This window comes from Lemur catta, chromosome 21 (genome assembly GCF_020740605.2).
Source record: "Lemur catta isolate mLemCat1 chromosome 21, mLemCat1.pri, whole genome shotgun sequence".
NCBI classification, from domain to species: Eukaryota; Metazoa; Chordata; class Mammalia; order Primates; family Lemuridae; genus Lemur; species Lemur catta.
Window position 1 is genome coordinate 25,268,880 of NC_059148.1, and position 23,520 is coordinate 25,292,399.

A 23,520-nucleotide genomic window follows, 5' to 3' on the forward strand; every position below is an offset into this window, starting at 1 on the left:
TCTGGTCAGTAAATTTAAAACATTTTGTTTTTCTCTGCTGTCTCTCTTAGATTTTGCCATCATGAAAAGTATTCAATTCTCCTTACAGGGTATCCATTTATAACAGTTATCAGTCACCTAAGGTTAGTGAACCTTACCTCAAAAAATACCCTGAATTACAACTTCTCCAAGATAAAAGGGAAGCAATGTAATAAAGTAACTCTTAAAAGACACTTCAGGTTTTTATCATATATTCCCACAGTTAGTCACACACATAGAGCATACTAGCTAAATGTCACCCTGAAGACACACTCAGCATAGCGGAGGAGTAAGAAAATATTAGTTAGCTCTGTGGGATAGATTTTGATCAGAGAAAGTGATGAGTTAAAACTGGATGACAGAGACTCCTAATCCTCTTACTCTGCTCTGTGACTTGGGGTGTGCCTGTCAGCTCTTCTATTTACCAACACAGGTACCCACCAAAAACTGCTTGGGGAAAAAAAAAAACCCAAACCCAGTTTGTTATGGAAGCCCATATGCACAACAAAAAACTAGAAAAGTAACCAAGCCTTATTTTTCATTCACACAGCTGCTCTGTGAGCCAGAACCTGCTTCCTAAAAATAAAGGGTACTGAACAGAATAAATGAAGCCCAGAGGTTGCCTACATGAAACCCAGGCAGAAACATTACAGAGAAAAAGGGCAGCTTTAAGGGAGAAAAAAAAAAAAAAAACTGGATTATCTTACATGCTAGTCCAATAGTCCTGTTTAAATTACATGTAACTTTCTCAGAAAAATCATCCCCAAAAGAGGGCCAGAGGAACAGGGAAAGGAATTAAGATGCAATGGAGATGGTGAGGGTTGCAAGGGAGGGGAGAGGACAAAGTGGGACCTTAGGGAAGGAGAAAGGGAACCTCTGGTTAAATATGTAAAGAATAAAAGCAAAAGAGAATTCCATTAGATTTAAGAAACATACCAATACCCTTTTAACAAATATGACAAAAAGGAAATGTTCCCACTCTGGGAAATTAGAGGCAAGAGAAATGAGGACTCAGCTGTCTCCTCTTCTATCATGGAAGTTGGCTCCCCAGGCCCAAGTGTACTACTTCCTGTTGAGTTTCAGCAGGCAGTATGCAATGATTGATCCACAAAAATTTCTTGGCACCAGGCTAATCTATCAATGGTACAGAAAATAAATACACAGGGCAACTGAAACCAGATTCCATAAGTACTTGATTCATCTGTTTACTAAGCAGAAAGATCAGTAGAGTTGGTCCTTTATCTACCTCTTGCAAGTGGTCTTTGTATACTTTATTACAAATAAAACAATCTTGCTTGATAATACCATCTGTCATCTTACAAATATAAGACTAGACAGTCCTAAAATTATAGCTTATCTCTAGGAACTGAGCTTTTAAAACCAAACAATAACTATACTATTAGTAAATCCTGTACCTTAAATCTATACAGCAACTTTAATCAATGTGGAAATGAAATTATGATTTATTAATTTACACAAAAATTACTTTATACATTAAAGAATAATTTTTCAAATTGTTAAAAAAACAATGTTTGAAGCTGTCATTATTGGGATTCATGGGACGTGGTTTGCTCTTCTATCACTTGCTTCACAATTTCTGCCAGTTTTAGTCGATCTACTTTATCTGTGAATCCACGACCTGAAACCCAAGAAAGAACAGGTCAGTCTTCAAACTCTTGGAGATGTGGTAGGTCTTCACATAGATCCAATAAGGTACACCTTACCAGTGTCAAATTCACCCTTACCAATGGAGGAACTATCCCCAACACTGACCAAAAGCAGTTCATATTTCCCATTTTTAAGGTAGCAATTGAGCAGCTCCATTAACCTGGCAGTAAAAATCTAAGCTCATAACACAAAAGCAAAGCACAAAGAGAGAGATCTTTGTAATACATACAGCTGACAAAGAACCCATATCCAGAATAAAGAACTCCTACACATCTATAAGAAAGATACAATTCGGTTAAAAAAAAAAAAAGGGCACAATCTCCTCAGTCATCAGGGTAATGCAAACCAAAACCACACTGCAATACCACTACATATTAACCAGGATGACTAAAATAAAAAAGACAGACAACAGCAAGAGTTGGTATGGATGTTGAGTAACTAAACCCTCAAATACTACTACTAGGAGTTCATAAATTCGTACAACCACTTTGGAAAACTGGTGGCAGTACCTACTAAACAGGTGAATACCTCCATGAACCAGCAATTCCAATCCTAGACACGTAAGAAAAACGAGTTCATCAAAATGTTCATCAAAAGATATAGACAAGACTGTTCACAACAGCCCTTTTCTTAATTACCAAAACCTGAAAACAATCCAAATGTCCATCCAACAGAATGGATAAATATAGTATATTCATATACTGAGGATGATCTGCTGCTACACATAACAACATGGATGGATCTCACATATGTTGATTAAAAGAAGCTATACACAAAAGAACACAGGTTTATGAGATTCTATTTACATAAAATACAAAACCAGAAAAATTAAACCAAAGTGCTAGAAATCAGGATTGTGATTATCCTTGAATGGAGGGAGGGAGTGACAAGAAGAGGGCACATGTTCTACTATATGACCTAGGTGCTAGTTACAGGAGAATGTTTATATTGTGAAAATTAATTGAAGTCCACACTTGTTATGTGATCACTTTTCTATAATGATGATATATTTCAACATTAAAAAAAAAAAATCCCAGGGGAGCTAATCTCTTCGAAGCAATGGCCAGGCTAGCACTCCGGATTTCTTAGGGTATGTCCAAGATACAAGCAAGGCAATGAAATCAGAGTTTGTTCCCTTCCCTGAGCATTCTGGAAGGGATGCTAAGTCTAGTATGGTCTGCTAAACTGGAAAGACAATATAAAACTCAGTTCAGGAAATGCATCTCTAACTTGTTTGCTTGGGGGAAAAAAATAGCCAGCAGCAAGTCTGGCAAATTTTCTACTCTTTGATGAAACAACTCTTGCCCAAGCTGAGCAAATCAATAGGGCAGACTCCCTGGTACTTTGTCCTCTCTCTCTCCTTTGGCGTGGGCTGCTCCTTAATGGGAAGCAGCTGGAAAGAGTTCTGAGATGTGGGTTTTTTGTTGTTGTTTTGCCCAAGTGGCTTTCTAGTGTTGAATCTGCAACACACAATTCACTTGAACTCTGGAAAACATGAAAGGGCCAGATGTCCAGATATGCCTGAGCAGTTAATGTAGAGCTAAACCCTATCTCACAATATTCCACTCATTCTCCAGCCAGCCTTACTTCACCTGAAAACAGCCCCAGCTTGGGCCCCCAAAAGATCATACATGTTCTAAACATAATCACTTCTCTGCATTCCCAGGGAAAGGAGTAATTAAGGCTCCTACCATTCCAGCTGAAGCTTTGCAGAGTATCTCTCAGGAGTTTGCATTCCCGGTTATATTTCCAAGCCTCCTGCATTACTTCATTCAGCTTCTCATCTTCATTCTCTCCTATTGGTAAGGATGAAGAGGAAGTTGCATTTTTCCTGCAGCATCATGGGGTTTTAGTGTCACAGATGGAAGGACATGATGTCCAGTGGGTTGAGAAGTGATGGTTAAATGCACAAAACTTCACCAGACTCACTGGCTTTACTGCTAGTCCCTACATTACACATAGACTGCTTCTGGTCTTTGGACTCTTCTTTGACATCCTCACATAAATCCTCTGATGACATCAGATTCTTAGCATTAGGGGATAGGAAATAGGTAGTGGCCCTATCGTTGAGCAAAAAAATACCTGGCCAGCCTATGCCCAAAAGAGGGAGAATTAGGCTACCCTCTTTCTCCTAAGCTCATTTTTTTTTTTTTTTTTTTTTGGAGACAGAGTCTCACTCTGTTGCCCGGGCTAGAGTGCCCTGGCATCAGCCTAGCTCACAGCAACCTCAAACTCTTGGGCTCAAGCAATCCTCCTGCCTCAGCTTCCCGAGTAGCTGGGACTACAGGCATGCACCACCATGCCCGGCTAATTTTTTCTATAGTTTTAGTTGTCTGATTAATTTCTTTCTATTTTTTTTTTTTTTAGTAGAGATGGGGTCTTGCTCTTGCTCAGGCTTGTCTCAAAGTCCTGACCTTGAGCAATCCTCCTGCCTGGGCCTCCTGGAATCCCAGGATTACAGGCGTGAGCCACAGCACCTGGCCTCCTAAGCTCATTTCTTACTTTAGAAGGCTAGCTGAGGTACACTACATGAGTTCTCTTAAAACTCAAGGAATCTAGGAAGACAGGGCAACCCAACAGTTTTCTGGCCTAGTAAGTGAAACATCTTACTCATTTGCTGAGACTAGGCCACCACATCCTGTTGAGTGGAGAGAGAACATACTAAAATAAAGCTCTTACCCCAGAGGACCCATGTGTCAGTCACTCTGCCCAGGCTACAAGGAGCAGCAGGGGCTACTTCTGAACTAGGGAGTGTTCTCTATATTCACAAGCTAATGGCAGCCTTGGCCTCTAAAGGCTCTGGAAATACCTTTAACAGCCTGCAACCTGATCCTGTCCACAGTTTCCATTTTCCGTCCGCTATCCTGTGCCCTCATCAAACTAAGAAAACACAAAATTATGCTATACCTGATACGGGCAATTAAGTCTAAAGTAAAAATTTCACAGAAAACCAAAGGAGGGGTACAACTTACCACACTTCTGAGCTCCCATTATCTAATGTTTTTAATGGGCACAGACTAATTTATATAATGTGCTTATTTTCTCTTAACACAAAGATGAAACAGACAACCCCAAATTAAACCATTCCTTCTGTCATGTGCAGATCTGCATGTGCAGACACACACACACACACACACACACACACACACACACACACACAGAGCATTAGTAAATGACGTGACCTTTACCAGCCTGGGGGAGAATACACTGAGCAATCACATCTCGGAGCTTTTCCAAAGCAACATTTGAATCCTCGGCTCCATTCTCATGGTCATGGATATAAACACCATCCTTTGGCCTGGTGCTTTAAAAGTTTGGGGGAGAGGTAATAACAAGGTGAGAGCCTCAAACTCAACTCTGGACAGACATCTCTAAATATAAGGCAACAGATTTTTCAGAAAAATAACTATAGAGTGTGTCCAACTCCCAATACTATTGAAATTCTTGATACTATTTAAAGAGTTTATCTTCTCCACCCTCTTAGGAGGCAGAAAAAGGGCAGACTCTTGGCTGAGCTTTCAGAACCTAATACTCAGCCATTCCAGCCATGAAGAAGAATAGAAGAAATAAGCTCAGTTACCCAAGTAACTTCCTCTTCCGCAGAATGGGGTTGTTCACTGAGTGCAGGGGTTTGAGGCTAACTTTCAGATCTTGGATTCTCATGTTGGCCAGTTGCTCTGCATGAGCCTGCTGGATTCCTGCAACCACCGCCTGAATGCAAACACTGCTGTCAATTTTGGACATTCATTGCTGGGCACCTAAAAAGCCATCTAAGAAAGTGAGAAGGAGAAGCTCAAAGTACTAAGAAGCCAATTTCATTCTTATACTGAAGGTATATAAATTTTGATAAGACAGAGGACTCTTCCCATGGATCAGCAGGGCCCAGGGAACTCCAAGCCAAACAAAGGCCACACAACAGCTGGCCTTTCTTCCTGGAGCGGGAATAGAAATGCAGGTAAGAAATACTAACAAGGCTCGTGCTCACAGCCACTGACAAGGGCAAGTGTGAGGAGAGGCAAATATGTGCATCTGGAGAAGGGCTCGCAGGCTGCCACCCAAGAAGCCCCACAAACTGGCATTTACTCACTGCCTCCAAAGTATGGACAGTCCCCTCAGCCCTGACAGCTCAGAATCCTGACCATTTCACATGGTGAGCACGGCCAAGCCTGAGGGGCAGACCCTCATGAATTGAGGCCACAACCTGATTTATAAAAGCCAGTCAATTTACATGAAAAATAGCTGTCATGGAGTCTGGAACTCTTGAAGTCTGTGTCTTTACAAACAGTGTGTGCTTCTCACTATGGGCAGACCAAATCAACAGAAAGCTTCATAGGAATAGTATGATCTCATTTTTGTATTTAAAAAAAGAACAAACTGTGTATGTGTATCTGTGTATATGTGTGTCTGTATGTGTGAGTGAGGTCTCCCCAGAAAAAGATCAGAAAGGATAAATCAAGCCATAGATTACCTCAACTCTGAGGGGTGAGGCTGGCAGGGGAATGAAAGGGAAGTTTTGCTTTTTATTGTAATACCTCTATGTTTTCTGGATTTTCATAACAAAATTTGACATCTTTCAAACATAGTTCCTTGGTGAGCATGCAATTAGATCAGGAAGAGTTCCAACTCATTTAAGGGCACTGTATACTCACAGCTAGCCTTGGCTACACCCTTGTACCTTTGCATCTATCTCCTCATCAGTAATGACCCAACCAAAAAGACAGAAACAGTGCAAGGTCATGAGTTCAGGCTCCTAGGTAAAGCCTGGATGGACACTATTCAGCATCTGTCTATGAAGCCGTTTTTCTGTGCTTCCAAAGTTGACTACTCCACATCCTGATGATGATTTCTTTAGAAATGGGAACACACTATTCAGTGTTATTTTATCTTACAGGCCTGTAAGCCACTTCTTCTCATGAAGAAGATTCTCTATGTCCAGATTTGGCTTCATTTTGGACTGATTTTTAAGTAATTCCAGAAGGCACTTTTATCTCCGTATTTTGAAGATCTTGAGGAATGCCACACTGTAACCCCTATGTGCTGACAACTAGGATCTAAATGATCCCTTTGGATTGTGGACTGACCAAACCATTTCTGGACTATGGAGCATATTTAAACGAGGAAAACAACAACCCACAAATCAGAGAGATAACAGAGAACTCCTTTTCTCCAGCTTTCCTTTCTCTCCCATGCTCCGGCTAAACTTGGCATTCTTTTTTTCCCATTTGCTTATTCTTTCTCATACTTCAACCCCATCTCTTCAAAGCTGGGAACACTGAAGTCTGTGTCACTGCCTGGACCTTTCAGCCACACTCTTGTCCCATGCTCCACGTTTCATTCATTTGAATGTCCCTCGGCCACCTCAAATAATATCTATAACCTAAGAGACCTCATCCAAACCAGCCTCCTTCCTGATTTGTCGATATCACCAGATAAGCCACCCACTGTCCCCTTATATCTAGCCAGTCATCAAAAACTGTAGACATGTCTTAAAAAAATATTGAGCCTATTCATTAGTCTTTGTTTCTCTGCTTCCAGAGCCACCCTCAAGCTTCTAGATTACTGCAGAAATCTTACAATGCCAAGTCTGCAAGTCTGGTTGACCATCCCTAAATACCTTCCCAGTAGCAAATCTCTTCTCAAAAGTCTACCAGGGCCTCTCAGTTACATCCCACTAAGACTTAAACCCCTCTGCTTGCAAAGCCTCCCCTGTCACACTCATTTCACCAACTTGCCATTGGTGAAGCCACATCGTTTTTCCTTTTAAGTCTTCTGCTTACATTGTTGACAACACTTGAGTACTTATACCATCTACTCAAATTCTTCAAGGACAGCTCATGCCTGAACATGTGAAAGAACTCAGATGCTGCCACTCAGTAGATAGTTAATAAATTTGAGATGTTTTGCCTTCTCTTTAGGCAAAGCTTTTACCCCTTTAAAGATGTGCTCTTTTTCCGAATCGCCATGGCATTCACAGAAAATTTAACATGCAAAGCTCTGACGTCTGAAATGTTCCCTCTTGGTTTTGTGTTTATTGGCTTTGCCTTCCCAAATGGTCTTGTTTAAACTTGGGGGAAGAGAGGGTATCTCATACCATTCTGTGCTCCCAACCCATAACACAAATATGGAGGATATTCCTTTGAGTGTCCCTTTAGTGTATATTTACCAGGCCTTGATCTGGTCTTTATGGAAAGAAATTTTTTATTTTGGATCCTGATTCTCAGGAAACCAGAGATGATTCTCTGGGAAAGACTGCATGCTCTGCATTGTTTTGCCTTTAACCCTTTACTGAGTCAGACCCCAGCATTCCTTCTCAATACAGCCTTTTCAGCCAACAAAATAAGCATCATTCAGAACCTTATCCATCATCAGTTGAGCAGAGGGTAGCACATTATCCAGGGCCTCAGTCGAGTTGAGCCAGGGGTGGTCCAACACTCCCTCAATGGTGAGTCTTTCTTCTGGTTTGACTTTCAGTAGCCTGTGGAGAAAATGCCAACAGGGCTGTCATGCAGTTACTCCCAAAAAGCCACAGAAAGTTTCTGGATTTGGCTCTAAAGAGCTCTGGCTTCTTGTGACTCCTCATCAACTTCTGCAAGCCTGGGCTTTCCACCTGCAGGGTATGGGTGGGATTCTAGTCCCTAACCACTTGTTGTGGGGGTACTATGGCCTGAGGCAGTCCTTTCTATACTAGACAAAGTAAGATAAAAATGATAGGAAAAGGCTTAATCCAGTGATGCTTCAGACTGAGTTCTAGGGCTCAATAAGGTAATCCTACATATGGCACATAGTTCCTGAGACCGTGATTCTCCATATTGAGGTTTCTAGGACAATGGACTCTAACTTCCAGAAGGAACTCAAAGTGCTCTTTTGGCTGATAGTGACTACAAAGGTTGTGAAAAAGCAGCTTAATACCCACGATAAAACTCTCAGATGTTACCATATGGTAGGACATGAACTCATTATTCCAGATATATTTAAAAGCTAAAAACTTAGAGTCTCTGAGAAGGGGATGACATTTCCTTCTAAGCCTAATGTATTGCTTCTGCATTATCTGCTTTTGGATCATACTTCTTCACAACATCTCATCCATTCCTGCTGATGCAGTTCCTAACGCATGTCAGCATGTCCCCCCCCACCCTGCCCCTTCCAACTCCCTCTCCTCTCATTACAAATGTTAGGGTCAAGACAACATGCCTAATTGCTTCTTCAGGTTGTCCGCAACCTTCCTCTGGATCATTCTGAACAGCTTCATATTTCTAAAGAAAGGATTACTTAGAAAAGAATCCCAAAGCTGAAAGACGATAATGAATGTTGTTCCAGGGAAAGAAATATGTTCTACAGAAAACTGACAAAGAACCAAATCTTAGGATAGTAAGGTTTGGGTTAAATAGCTGGGAATAGAGCATGAAATAGCATGTGAAGACAGGTGGTGATTTAAACATTGCCCTTACTCTCCTAAAAACTTTTTACTTGTATATTTTAGAAAACAGTCCCTCTCTTTATAGCACGCGGGGCCCCCTAACCAACAGAAAAAGCTCACTTTTAAGAGAGAGTAACCTCCATGGAGAAATGGCTGTACTGTCAGGGATAGTTCCCAGGTTCTGCCCCTTTAACACTTACCTTCATTCCAATACAGATGAAGAAACTGAGACCAACAAAGAAGAAACTGCTCAGTGAAAACCAAGCAGAAAGAACACAAGAATGGTGCCCAAGGCCACAGGCAGAAAAAGCAAATACACCTCAAATTTAGGTCTGACTTGTTATCTAGTCCTGCAGCTATCAATGGACTCTGAATGTCAACTCTCCCTCTCCTGCTCAGTAGCCCTAATTCTTACTAAATCTTCCCACCTTTATCTATGTCAGAGCAACCAACTGGCAGTGGGAAGGCTGGAGGGTGGGGTCCAGGCCTGACCCAACCACATACTCACAGAATCCAAGGAATAAGAAGCCAAACATGTCATCATCATCATCTCAGCACCCCAGTTCAGTTCCCAACACCATGTCTGCACCAAATGACATGCTGGCTTAAGGAGGGCCCACCAGAAGTTTACAATTTATGGTCATGATCTACTGCCCACAGAAACTGGCTACGGAGGGACCTAGGATCACAACCCGGGGGACAAAGTCTAGGGATACAACAGGAGGGGGGAAAGCTCATTTTCATTGAGGTGTGGACACTGAGAACTCTCACTTTAGGCTCCAAGGGACAAGATTTCTGTGATATGAAAATAGGAAGAAGCCTACCTGGGAAACCAATGACTTTTCTCTACCCAGCATTCCCTTGAGCTCTACCACCTTGGCCTTCCCACCCAGCAGCCCTCAGACTCACTTCCTCACAACATCTTTGGCCATCTCCGAAATCTGACTCCACTCTTCCTCTGGGAACTCGAAACTGCCTGTCATGATCTTTCTTCGCATATCCTTTGGGATAGTCCGGCTGTGGTGTTTGGAGTAAAAAGGAGGGTATCCACACAGCATCACATAAATAATCACTCCTAGGGACCACAAGTCACAACTCTGAAAGCAAAAAAGAAAGTGGTCACTCATAGCACATGCAGAATCCCAAAATAAAGCCCCCATAACAGGACCAGGAATAGTCGCTAGCATACACAGACTAATATCTCTAAGAATCACTTAATAGAGACTGGGAAAGTTTCAGGAAGTCTTAGGAGAATTAACCTTTCTCTCCATATTTTTTATATGCCACCAACACTATATATATGGCCACCATCATATAAGGCCCATCTGGGATAAAATAAATAGTCATTTTATTCTCACTGCTTAGGCCTAAGCACCTATCTGATCCTTGGGTACAAGTGTAGGTTACTTTGCCTCCAGCCAGAGAAGTAAAAGACATAAACTAGCTGATTTGGAACATGTGCAGAAACAAAGCAGCTAAGACACATGCAGGCTGATCTCATATATAATATAAACCATTTCGTAAAGGCCCAAAGCAGTTTGACATAGAATAGGGAGAGGCCCTAGAGAAAAGAACAGGAGGTCGAAAAGCCTTCCTTTGGCCAAGAAAGACTCACTAAGCCCATCTGCAAGAACATACACCACTCTGGGGAAAGATATTATAAAAGAAAGAAAACTGCCACCAACTAGCATGTCTGCAGGTATTAAGGTAATTCCATGGCCTGTAATCACTGCATGATTACTAATTTAAAAAATTACTCCTATCTTAGTTAAATGCAGCTCCATCTGCTCTGGACCCACAGAGACTTCAATTCAAGCCTCTCTTGAACTGTGGGACGAAAGAGGTGTCTGCCTGAGAAAGGCAGCCCTGTGAGCCTGGACTGGGGCCTCACACTCCCCCTTACACCACAGCTGTGTGCTGCTCAGAGAGAAGCCTGGAAAATGGGGTCACTCTGGCACTTGCCCATGTTTTAGCATCATACTAGTGGCCACTGTGGATGACATGACCCATGCTCTAGGATATAATCACAGCATAAAATTAGGTGAAAATCCCTCACTTTTCAGATTGTGTCATCTCTCAGGTCCTCTGTCAGGAATGAAACTAAGTGACCTCACCACTGTCATGCAGCTGAAGAGTGAGCCTACTGCCCCATTTTACTGCCCTCAGCTCCTTCTCTATCATCTACATCCAGCCTCAAGTCCCCATGTAGCTACACGTTTTTTCTGAACTACTCGGTGACTCAAGAACCTGTTTCAAGAGGCTCTAAACCTTGCTATGTGGAATATAGGTTAAGAACCATGATAGTACCAAGTAACATTCAGGAGCCCTTGTTATATGTACTGGATACTTTTCTAAGTTGGGTATTTTATGGGGTAAGAAAGAATGGTACCTAAAAAAGTAAGTGAACCATGCCTTTTCAATATGGTCAGTGGACTATACAGCTAGCCAAATAAATAACCTAATAGGTGATCATGGCCCATACTTCCTGTTGCAAAAGCTAAATGGGAACCTGATTTCCAATTTCATCAATCAAAAACTTGAATTCCAAATACTTTTCTGCAAGTCTGGCTGCTACAAGTCTTTGGGACAAGAATGTTAAGGGGTAAGAATGGAACCAGCCACATTTCCAGAGGGCCACAAATACCTCATAGGAGGAGAGGCGCTACCTCCACCAAGTGAAGATAAATATCTCTTCCCCTACCTTGTTATAAGTGTAGGGTGTTGGTGAGGTAGGTATGATGCCAGACTTCTCCTTCTGGTGTCTTCTCTGTGCCTCCAGTACCTGTTGAGAGTCACACCAAGGGGGACAAGTTATTGAAAATCACATGACCAATGACCTGCAACTTGAAACAGACTACTAGAAGGCTGAAGAAGGTAGATAACCTGCAATTAACAATTGGGGAAAAAGAAAAACTCCACATAAACACCACTTCCAGAAACCTTTTTTTCTTCTTAAAACCAATAATTTATCAATCAGCCACAGAAATGCCAAGGTCAAGGACATGAAGATCAAGTACCTGGAGGAGATTTACCTCTTCTTCCTGCCAATTGAGGAGTGTGGGATCAGACTTTTTCCTGGGGAAATCCCTTATGCCTATGCAAAAGCAGACTCAAACTGGCCAGAAGATCAGGTTCAAGGCATCTGTCACCAACAGACACTATAACAGTCATGTTAGTCTAGGTGTTAAGCACTTTCTAAGGAGGTAGCCACCATCTCTGGGGCCATCATCCTGGCTGAGCTCTCTACTATCACTATGAGGAAGGACTCTTATGGCAGGGATAGGGGAGACAACACTGGCAAACCCCACACTATTCCTTGAAAGGTGACAGGATGCTGAGACTCTGTGCCAGGGCACTTCATCCCCACACCTAGACCCACTCATACTGTCTCAGTACAGAAGATGTTGACAACTGCTACAGGGGCTATGCTGCCATCTTGGGCAGCTTTGCCAAGATGACCTTTGATGTCATCTCCAGGACCTATAGCTATCTCACCTAATAGAAATTCACTGAATGTCTTATAAAAACCTACAGCAGAGTCTCTGAGGACCCAGGCTCCAGCTGTGGCCATCATATAGGAACAATAAACTAAATTAATTAAACCTGAAAAATAAAATATACCATTTACAACAGCATAAAAAATATTAAACAGAGTAAATCTAACAAAAGATGTGAGAGACCTATATACTGAAAACTACATAAATATTGCTGAGTAAAATTATGAGACAAAAACACATGGAATGATATAGAAGGCTCAATATTATTAAAATGACAGCACCCCCAAATTGAATGACAGCTCTAAAACAGCCCCACTCCAAATCCCAATAGGCTTTTTTGTAGAAATCTTCAGCTGATTCTAAAGTTCATATAGAAACGCAAAGAAATCAGAATAGCCAAAACAACTCTGAAAAAGAACAAAGTTGGAGGGCTAACACTACCTGATTTCAACAATTATTATAAAGCTACAGTAATCAAGACCTTGTAGTAATAGGGTAAAGACACACAAACAGATTAGCTGAACAGAATACAGTCCAGAAATAAACCTACATATATGTTCAACTGATTTTTGACAAAGGCTAAAAAGTAATGCAGCAGAGAAGAGATAGCCTTTCAACAAAAGGTGCTGGAACAACTAGATATCCAAATGCTAAAAAATAAACTTGGATCCATACCTTATACATTGTGTAAAAATTAACTCAAAATGGATTATAGACCCAAATATAAAACCTAAAACTATATAAAACTTCTAGAAGAAAACACAGGAGAAAAATCTTTGTGATCTTGAGTCAGACGAAGATTTTTAACATAGGAAACCAAAAGCACAGGCCATAAAAAATATTTTGACAAATTGGCCTTCATCAAAATAAGTCTGCTCTTCAAAAGACACTGTTAAAAGAATAAAAAGGTAAGTCACAGACTGGAAGAAAATCTTTGCAAAGTACAGATCTGATAAAGAACTCATATAAAGAATTCTCAAATTCAACAATAAGAAAACAGCCCAATTTTTAAATAGAGAAAAGATTTGAACAGACACTTCCCCAAAGCAAATATACAGAAGACAAAAAAACACAGGAAAAGATGCTCAACATCATTAGTCATTAGGGAAATATAAATTAAAACCACAATGAAATACCACTACATACCCACTATAACAGCCAAAATTAAAAAGACTGCCATACCAAATGCTGCTGAGAATGTGGAAGACCTCAAACTTTCATACACTGCACTAAAAAATGAACAAAGGATCTGGCAGAAATTTCTCAAAAGACATACAAAGGGCCAACAGATATATAAAAAAATGCTCAACATCACTTATCATCAGGGAAATGCAAATTAAAACCACAATGAGGTAACACCTCACACTTGTTAGAATGGCTATTACCAAAAAGACAAAAAATAACAACTCTAGGCAAAAATGTGAAGAAAACGGAACTTCTGAACACTGTTGGCAGGAATATAAATACAGCTATTATGGAAAATGGTATAGAGGTTCCTCAAAATATTAAAAAATGTGATATTATCCACCAATCTCACTGCTGGGTATATATCCAAAGGATATGAAATCAGTCCGTCGAAGACATATCTATACTCCCATGTTCACTGCAGCATTATTCACAATAGCCAATTTACAGAATCGATCTAAGTGTCCATCAATGGATGAATGGATAAAGAAAATGTGACACACATATATATATATATACATACACATACATACATAATGGAATACTACTAAGCCTTTAAAAAGAAGGAAATCCTGTCATTTGCAACATGATAAACTTGAAGGACATTTTAAGTGACGTAAGCCAGGCACAGGACAACAAATACCATGATTTTTTTGAGAGACGGTCTCGCTCTGTTGCCCAGGCTAGAGTGCAGTGGCAACATCATAGCTCACTGCAACCTCAAACTCCTGGGCTCAAGTGATCCTCCTGTCTTAGCCTCCTGAGTAGCTGGGACCACAGACACACACCACCATGCCCAGTTAAGTTTTCTATTTTTTGTAGAGATGGGGTCTTGCTCTTGTTCATGCTCAGGCTGGTCTCAAACTCCTTGCCTTAAGCAATCCTCTTTTGCCTGGGCCTCCCAAAGTGCTAGGATTACAGACATGAGCCACCACACCTGGCTGCTGCATAATCTTACCTATATGTGGAATCCTAAAAAGTCAAACTCATAGAAACAAAGAATAAAATGTTAGTTTCCAGGGGCTGGGAGGTGGGGCGAAATATTGGGGAGATACTGGTCAAGGACATAAAATTTCAGTTAGGAGAAATAAGGTCAAGATACCTATTGTACATCATGGTGACTACAGTTAATAACAATGTATGGTATGTGTGAAGACTGCTAAGAGAGTAGATTTTAAGTTCCCATCACAAAAAAAGTGTACGTGAGGTGATTCATATGTTTAATAGCTTAATTTAGCCATTCCACAATGTATGTGTGTATATATATCAAAACATCATGTTGTACACCATAAATATATATAATTTTTACTTGTCAATTAAAAAAAGGAAATGACAGAAACGATGCAGTAAACAAAGAGGTTTTAAATAAGTTATTATTAAATATGTTTGAGGTACTAAAAACATGTAGATATGAATTTAAAATGAAAAAACTCACTGGATGGGCTCAACAGTAGACCTGACAATGCAGAAGAGAAGGGCAGTGAAACTGAAGTCCTAGCAATAGAACCTAGCCAAAGTGAAGTGCAGACAGAAAAAAATGATGAAAACAAAAAAGATCAGAACCTCAATGCCCTATATAGTCTAACATACATGTAATTGGGAGTCTCAGAGAGCCTAGAGGAGGGACAGAAAAATATTTGAAGAAATAGTGTCTGAAAAATTTCCTAATTTGATAAACTCCCTGAACAGATCCAAGGAGCACAAAAGACCCCCAACAGGAAAAACAAACAGACAAAAACCCACACCATAATCAAATTGTTGGGACTTCTGTTTTATCTAGAATGCAGAAAGCTAGAAAGTGTTGCTCTTACCCTAAGAGCAAGGAAAAGACAGATAAACTACAAAATCATCATTTTTCTTGAACTCATCTGAGATCAGGTCTCAGGGAAACCAAGTATTCTGAAATCTAAAGACAGACAAGTTCTTCCAAGAAGAGACAGGAAGTGAACATTGGCTTACCTGTGATAGAGCCCAGGAGGAAGTGATACCGCATTTCATATGGTAAAAAGAATTCAGCTAAATTTTTAACAAATTGCTAAAGGCAAAGTGTAGGCTCATATGAGGGTACAGACCCTCAGGAGCCAATGGAAACAAGGGAGATTTGTGACCACTCACAGGCTATTCTGCTCAGACTTCTAACAGATGTTTATGAGACTCAAGAACACAGGACCCACCAAACACTGAACCCAGACCAAAATAACAGAGATACCTCCCTGTCCTCCACTGCCAGCCGCCTCAGCATGCTAGCAAGCACCAAGTAATAAGTAACAGCAATTTACTGCTAAGGGAGAGGAAAGACTGAAGAGAGATCTAGGCTGGGCGAGGTGGCTCACGCCTGTAATCTTAGCACTCTGGGTGGCCAAGGCAGGAGGATTGCTTGAGGTCAGGAGTTGGAGACCAGCCTGAGCAAGAGCAAGACCCCGTCTCTACTAAAAATAGAAGAAATTAGCTGGACAACTAAAAATATATAGAAAATATTAGCCGGGCATGGTGGCGCATGCCTGTAGTACCAGCTACTCGGGAGGCTGAGGCAGGAGGATCACTTGAGCCCAGGAGTTTGAGGTTGCTGTGAGCTAGGCTGACGCCACAGCACTCACTCTAGCCTGGGCAACAAAATGAGACTCTGTCTCAAAAAAAAAAAAAAAAAATTAAAAAAGCATAGGCACACAGACAAGGCCAATGGTAAGGGTGGAAAACGAATATTAAAAACAAACAAACAAAAAAAAACTTGTGACATCCCAGCCCCCACCCCAAGCACAAGGTAACAAGAGAAGAATCCCATGCCAGTGGTACACTGATAACCATAGCAACACCATAACTCAAACTCAGCTCAACTCCTGAGTAGACTGATTTAACCCCCACCCCGACACTAAAGGCCTAGCAACAGAAGAGGCATGCCCAATTTCAGGCAAAAATACTATTTACCTTTGTCTCTACACATCCCAAAGATATTTTAAAAGGTTAATAACAGATTATCATAAATAACTGTATGCCAATAAATTTAACAATAAGTAGTCAGATTTCTTCAAAGACACAAATTACTAAAACTAGCTCAAGAAGAAATTTAGGCCAGGCTCGGTGGCTCACACCTATAATCCTAGCACTTTGGGAGGCTGAGGCGGGAGGATCACTTGACTCCCAGGAGTTTAAGACCAGCCTGAGCAACACAGTGAGACCCATTTCTACAAAAAATATAAAAAGAAATTAGCTGGCTGTAGTGGTGCATGCCTGTAGTCCCAGTGACTCCAGAGGCTGAGGCAGGAGGATTGCTTGAGCCCAGGAGTTTGAGGTTGCAGTGAGCTATTAATAGGATCACGCCACTGCCCTCATGCCTGGGCAACATTGCAAGACCCTGTATCAAAAAAAAAAAAAAAAAAAGAAGAAGAAGAAGAAGAAGAATTACAAAAATGCAGTAAGATCTTTTATCTATTTTTTAAAATCCACATTACTAAGTCTTTCCAAAGAAAACTCCAAAATATTAATCTTACACAAACTTTTAGAAAATAGAGGACACGCTTCCTAACTATTTTTTTGAGGCCAGCATTACCCTGATACCTTAAAACTAGGCAAAAACATTACAAGAAAAGATTATGGACCCATATCCCTCCTGTTAAAAGATATAAAATCCGTAACAAAATACTAACAAATCAAATCAAGCAAGAAGACAAATACATCATGGCTAAGTGGGGTTTATCCCAGGAATGTGAGATTGGTACAGTTGAAAATCAAGGTAATTTATCATATTAACAAAAAGAAGAAAAATATCATCAACTCAATACATGCAGAGAAAAAGCACTGGACAAAACTGAACACACATGCACTTTTAGTAAACTAGGAACAGACAGAAACTTCTTTGACCTGATAAAGGATACCCACAAAATGTAACAGTTAATACCAAACTGAATAGAAAAAGACTGAACTTTTTTTTCCTATAAAATCAGGAATGAAGCAAGGATGATCTGTTCCTGTCGCTTATATTCAACTTGTAGTCCTGGCTAGCACAATAAGGCAAAGAAAAGAACAAAAGGCAAACATACTAGAAAGAACAAAGTAAAACTGTATTTATTCACAGACATGACCTTGTACATAGAAAATCCTAATAAATCTACAAAAACCGTACTAGATTCAGTAAGTGAATTTAGCAAGATCCCAAGAATAAAAGCCTAATACAAAAATTAGCCAGGCACAGTGGCTCATGCCCGTAATCCCAGCACTTTGGGAGGCTGGGGCTGAAAGATTGCTTGAGCCCAGAAATTCAAGGCTGCAATGAGCTATTATTGTGCCACTGTACTCCAACCTGGGCAACAGAGTGAGACCCCATCTCTTAAAAATAATCATAATTATTATATATATAAATCATTTGTATTTCTATAAACTAGTAAGAAACAGAAAATGAAATTTTTAAAAATATCATTTCCAATAGCATCCAAAAACGTAAAATTTAAGGATAAATTTAAGAAGATATGTGCAAGACCTATAAAAAGTACAAACATTTCTGAAAAAAATTAAAGACCTAAATAAATGGAGAGATGTACCTTGTTCACTGATTGGAAGGCTTTATATTATAAAGATGTCAATTATCTCCAAATTCACCTATAGTTTAAACACAATCCCAGTCAAATCCTAGGAAGCTTTTCTGTTATAGAGAAGTGAATTCTACAATGTAGAGAGAAATGTGAAGGATGTAGAATAGTCAAAACAATTTTGTAAAAGAATAAATTTGAAGGAATTATCACACTACCTGAAGTCAAGACTTTATATATAAAGCTACAGTAATCCAGATGATCTTGCTACAGACATATATATTAAATAAACAGAACAGAGAGTCCAGAAAAGACGAAGATATATATATGGTCAACTGATTTTCAACAAAACTCCAAGGTAATTCAATGATGCAAGGATCGTCTTTTTTATAAATGATGCTACAACAACTTGATATCCATAAGGGAAAAAAAAAGAACCTGAACTCCTATTTCATATACTTTTTAAAGAGACAGGGTCTCACTCTGTCACTTAGGCTGGGGTACAATAGCGTGATCATACCTCACTGCAGTCTCAAACTCCAGGCCTCAAGTGATCCTCCTGCCTCAGCCTCAGATTACAGGTGTGAGCCACCATGCCCAGCTGAGGACTCTTATTTCTTACACACAGGCAGAGAGACACACATACACACACACACACACAAACTCAAATGAATCACAGATCAAAATGTAATAGCTTAAATTATAACCTTTTATAAGAACACATAAGAAAACATCTTCATGCCCATGGATCTTAGGAACAAAAAGCACTATTATTAAAAAAAAAAAAGGTGAAATGGACTTGATAAATTTAAAATTAATTAATGGCGATTTAAAAGGCCATTAAGGGCTGGGCACAGTGGCTTATACTTGTAATCGTAGCACTCTGGGAGGCCAAGGCGGGAGGATCACTAGAGGTCAGGAGTTCAAAACCAGCTTGAGCAAGAGTGAGACCCCGTGTCTATTAAAAATAGAAAAAATCAGGCCTGGCGCGGTGGCTCACACCTGTAATCCTAGCCCTCTGGGAGGCCGAGGCAGGTGGATCGCTCAAGGTCAGGAGTTTGAGACCAGCCTGAGCGAGACCCCGTCTCTACTAAAAATAGAAATAAAAATTATCTGGCCAACTAAAAATATATATAGAAAAAATTAGCTGGGCATGGTGGCGCATGCCTGTAGTCCCAGCTACTCCGGAGGCTGAGGCAGTAGGATCGCTTAAGCCCAGGAGTTTGAGGTTGCTGTGAGCTGAGCTAGGCTGACGCCACGGCACTCACTCTAGCCCGGGCAACAAAGTGAGACTCTGTCTCAAAAAAAAAAAAAAAAATAGAAAAAATTAGCCGGGCATTTTGGCACTCGCCTTATAGTCCCAGCTACTTGGGAGGCTGAGGCAGGAGGATTGCTTGAGCCCAGGAATTTGAGGTTGCTGTGAACTATGATGACACCACGGCACTCTTGCCTGGGTGACAGAGTGAGACTGTCTCAGAAAGAAAAAAAAAAAAGGATGGCACAGTGGCTCATGCTTGTAAGCCTAACACTGGGAGGCCGAGGTAGGAGGGTGGGAGCTATACTAATGCCACTGCACTCTAGCTGGGGTGACAGAGTGAGATGCTATCTCAAAAAAAAAAAAAAAAAAAAAAAAAACCCACTCATCAAACTATACTTGAAGTAGAGGTATTTTATTATTTTATTGTATGTAAATCATACCTCTAAATCATACATCAATAAAGCTGATTTTAAAAGAATAAAATGTACATATCAAATCAAGCTTGAGGTTTCTGAAGCAAGTTCTTTCCCCTCCTATTCTGTAATACATGCCTACCTATGCTGTACAATAGGAACATGAGTCTATAGGCAGCTTGGTGACACATTTTAGGAGAGAGACAACTTACCTGAGGTGCTACATAATAAGGGGTGAATTGGGGTGTCATCAAATCACCTTGGTCAATTTTGGCAAATCCAAAGTCACACAACTTCACTGGAGCATCCTGAAATAAAACAAATGGGAGTCACTGCTCCAGAGTTCTCAGTAAACATTAAAGGAAAATCCAGGTGCCAGACATGTTACCCTGAGCTTTTATGTATTTCTGGCTGAAACCCTAGCCTATGAGTAATATGTCCCCAGCTCTGGAGACGATGATTCCTACTGAGGAATCATTCTTAGTAATACAGAAGTAAGGAATCTCTACCCATTCACATAGCTAGCCCTGTTTTATTACTTGTACAAGCAGCACTAAAATCAAGGTCTTGGCCTACTACTCCCTCATTCCATGGGCCTATCACCTCTCATAAGTTCAGGGTACTGCTTCACATTTAATGTCAGCAGTAAGCTTTATGATGGCCAGAGCAACTTATCTGGTGAGACAAGGAGCCGGGGATGGGGCTGAAGGGGAAAAACACATCTTACCGGGGTTAACAGCAAATCAAACTATCAAGTTTCAAGGTGATATATAACAACATATAGATTCTTGTCCCTTCCCAAAGGCCCTCCAAACAATACCCAAAATCATAAATCCCACAAATGCATATCAGTATCATCCAAAATTATCAATGCCAGGAGTATGCTACAATTTCTCTGAGCCTCTAGCAAGGGAACAAGTGGAAGAAATAATCTGTATGAAGCACTGTGGCCTAAGCTATGGTTCTCAAGCCCTGGGCCAAGGACTAGTACTAGTCCGTGGCCTGTTAGGAACCAGGCGCATAGCAGGAGGTGAGCGTTGGGTGAGCCAGCGAAGCTTCATCTGTGTTTACAGCTGCTCCCCATTGCTCACATCACCACATACGCTCTGCCTCCTGTCAAATCAGCAGTGGCAGCAGCATAGGAGCGCAAACCCTACTGTTAACTGCGCATGCAAGAGATCTAGGCTGCACATTCCCTATGAGAATCTAATGTCTGATGATCTCAGGTGGAACTAAGGTGGTGATGCTAGTGCTGGGGAGCAGCTGCAAATACAGATTATCATTAGCAGAGAGGTTTGACTGCACAATAAAGGTAATGCGCTTGGATCACCCCAAACATCCCCCCAACCTCCATCAGTGGAAAAACTGTCTGCCATCAAACAAGTTCCTGGTGCCAAAAAGTTTGGGGACCACTGGCCTAAAGCATCTTCACCATGGATTCAGAGCACTCCAAATACACCTACTCCTGAATTATGTTAAGAGTGGCAGCACTATGCAGAAAAGCAAGTCTTCTCACCAAAGAGTTATCCTTGAAAAGCAGATTTTCAGGCTTGAGGTCTCTGTGCGCGATGTTTAACAAGTGACAATGCTGTAGAGCCAAAGCTATCTGGAAAAAGACAAAGTGAAGCAACCACCTCTTAGAAAAGCCCATTCTTTCCTATCCCTGGTGCAGAAAGCTCATGATGTTTAAAAAAAAAAAAAAAAAAAAAAAAAAGGCCTTCCATAAGCCAAGTAAGACTGTTTTGTTTCAATATTAAAGCAGAAATTAAGACTTGGGGTACCAAGAAATAGAAATGAACTGTGCTTAGTTTAACTAAAACCTGTATTTTATTAAACAAAAAGAAAAATACAACCGTACACCAATTCTTTGTAAGAATAAACTGATGGGTAAATCCCATAAGGAATAGGAAAAATAAAATGCTCCCACTTTCATTCATCTGAGGTGTGACAGGCACTGCAGAGGAAACACTAAGCTGAGTGACCTTCAGCAGGTATGGGTTGCTCACAGCAAGGCAACAGGCAGGATTGCCTGGCTCAGAAGAGACCTGCACTGTCCAGGGAGCCGAACATCAAGCTCTGCCTTCAAGAAATCAGCTGATTGGATTTTTCCAAATGATGTTCCAATTTGCTCACTCTACTTGTTGAAAGTGTTCCCTGTTTGTGTGGATTTGAAGGGTTCTGTTTTATAGAAGGTTATCTGAACTCATCCTTTAGTCCTCATATTTGAAAAATGAAAGGGGTAATTTAAAAAATTAAACAGAACAGATTCTATCTGTTCTTCAACTCTCAGTATGGAATTTTCTCAGCAATCCTAGTATCAGTTCCTTCTACCAGAAAGGAGGCATCCAAAAATGCTTGAGGATCATCAAAAATTTGGAAGAACTGTTTTTTTTTTTTTTTTAACACAGAGTCTTGCTCTGTCAGCCCGGGTAGATGTCAGTGGCATCATCATAGCTCATTGCAACCTCAAACTCCTAGGCTCAAGCAATTCTCCTGCCCCAGAGGGACTACAGGTACTTGTCATAACACCTGGCTAATTTTTCTATTTCAGTAGAGATGGGGTCTCACTCTTGCTCAGGCTGGTCCCGAACTCCTGAGCTCAAGCAATCCTCCCACCTCAGCCTCTCAGAGTGCTAGGATTACAGGCGTGAGCCACCGCACCCAGGCTGGAAGAACTTTTTATTAAGAATTTGGGCTATGCTTCCTGCTTTTCTTTGCCTGGTATGAACATAAGCCTTGAGAGTTTGGCTTTTCATCTCCACAAGATATGATTGGACTTCTAGTAAGTACTGTTTATGATATAAATCATTTCTATAGCAATAAAATGTGATTCAAAGTAGAATATAACTGTAAACAGGAATAACCCAAAATTATAAAATCTTAGGGTACTATTAAAATCTGAAGAAATGAGAGAAGGGTGACTCATATGCAAGAAGGACCTTATGCATTATTGTCTTAGAATATATTTTTATACCTTAAAATCTTTCAGGTGGTAACAGCAGCATTTTATCTCAAAGTCCAATAACAGTGCTTAGAAGCTACTTGCCTAAAGATACCTACAGTCTACAAAGGAGTTAAGATCACTTTCTTTCCAGAGTTTATTTAAAATCTCACAATAGCCTAAGGAAACAGCTGACAATTGATAGAGAACACAGTCCCCCCCACCAAGTATATAAGGGGTCACATTTCTCTTGTCAAAACATCTTTTCTGATTACATAACAAAGCAGGCAATGAGAAGTCAAACAGAGCTTTTCTTTAAGCTGTCTTTTATTCCCCCCCAATGAAATTGCTTGCTAACCAACACTGTTGGCAGTTTGGTACACGGGGTTAACTTGCCTGCTTTGTTACTTGGCTGGCTTGCTTCTCTGTAAAGTGCCGGTGCTGGCTGATTCTGTGAAATAGCTCTCCCCCTTCCATCATCTCCATTACAATTAAGAGTCGAGCCCTGTTTGAAAGCATTTGATTTTGTTAAGTTAAAAAAAAAAAAAAAAACCCCAAAAAAACAAATAAAAAAACCCTAAAACATCAAGAAGCTGACCT

The 23,520-nt window shown here is 40.6% G+C and overlaps 1 protein-coding gene across 3 annotated transcripts in view; it reads right to left on the minus strand.

The window, feature by feature from the left end:
• Positions 1–1,209: 1,209 nt before the first annotated feature.
• MAPKAPK5 (MAPK activated protein kinase 5) overlaps positions 1,210–23,520 on the minus strand; it is a 32,505-nt gene continuing 10,194 nt past the window's right edge. Inside the window, exons 5-14 of one of the 3 annotated variants that reach the window (XM_045534814.1) lie at positions 23,317–23,425; positions 21,496–21,585; positions 20,192–20,287; positions 11,805–11,885; positions 10,013–10,200; positions 8,041–8,161; positions 5,267–5,397; positions 4,875–4,990; positions 3,378–3,482; positions 1,210–1,657 (exon numbers count right to left, since the gene is read on the minus strand). In XM_045534814.1, coding sequence (XP_045390770.1) covers positions 1,563–1,657; positions 3,378–3,482; positions 4,875–4,990; positions 5,267–5,397; positions 8,041–8,161; positions 10,013–10,200; positions 11,805–11,885; positions 20,192–20,287; positions 21,496–21,585; positions 23,317–23,425 — 1,132 coding nt within the window. In that variant the 3' untranslated portion in view covers positions 1,210–1,562. Of the gene's footprint in view, positions 1,658–3,377; positions 3,483–4,868; positions 4,991–5,266; positions 5,398–8,040; positions 8,162–10,012; positions 10,201–11,804; positions 11,886–20,191; positions 20,288–21,495; positions 21,586–23,316; positions 23,426–23,520 lie in introns of all 3 variants that reach the window. The other 2 variants (XM_045534815.1, XM_045534813.1) reach the window with 2 other exon arrangements.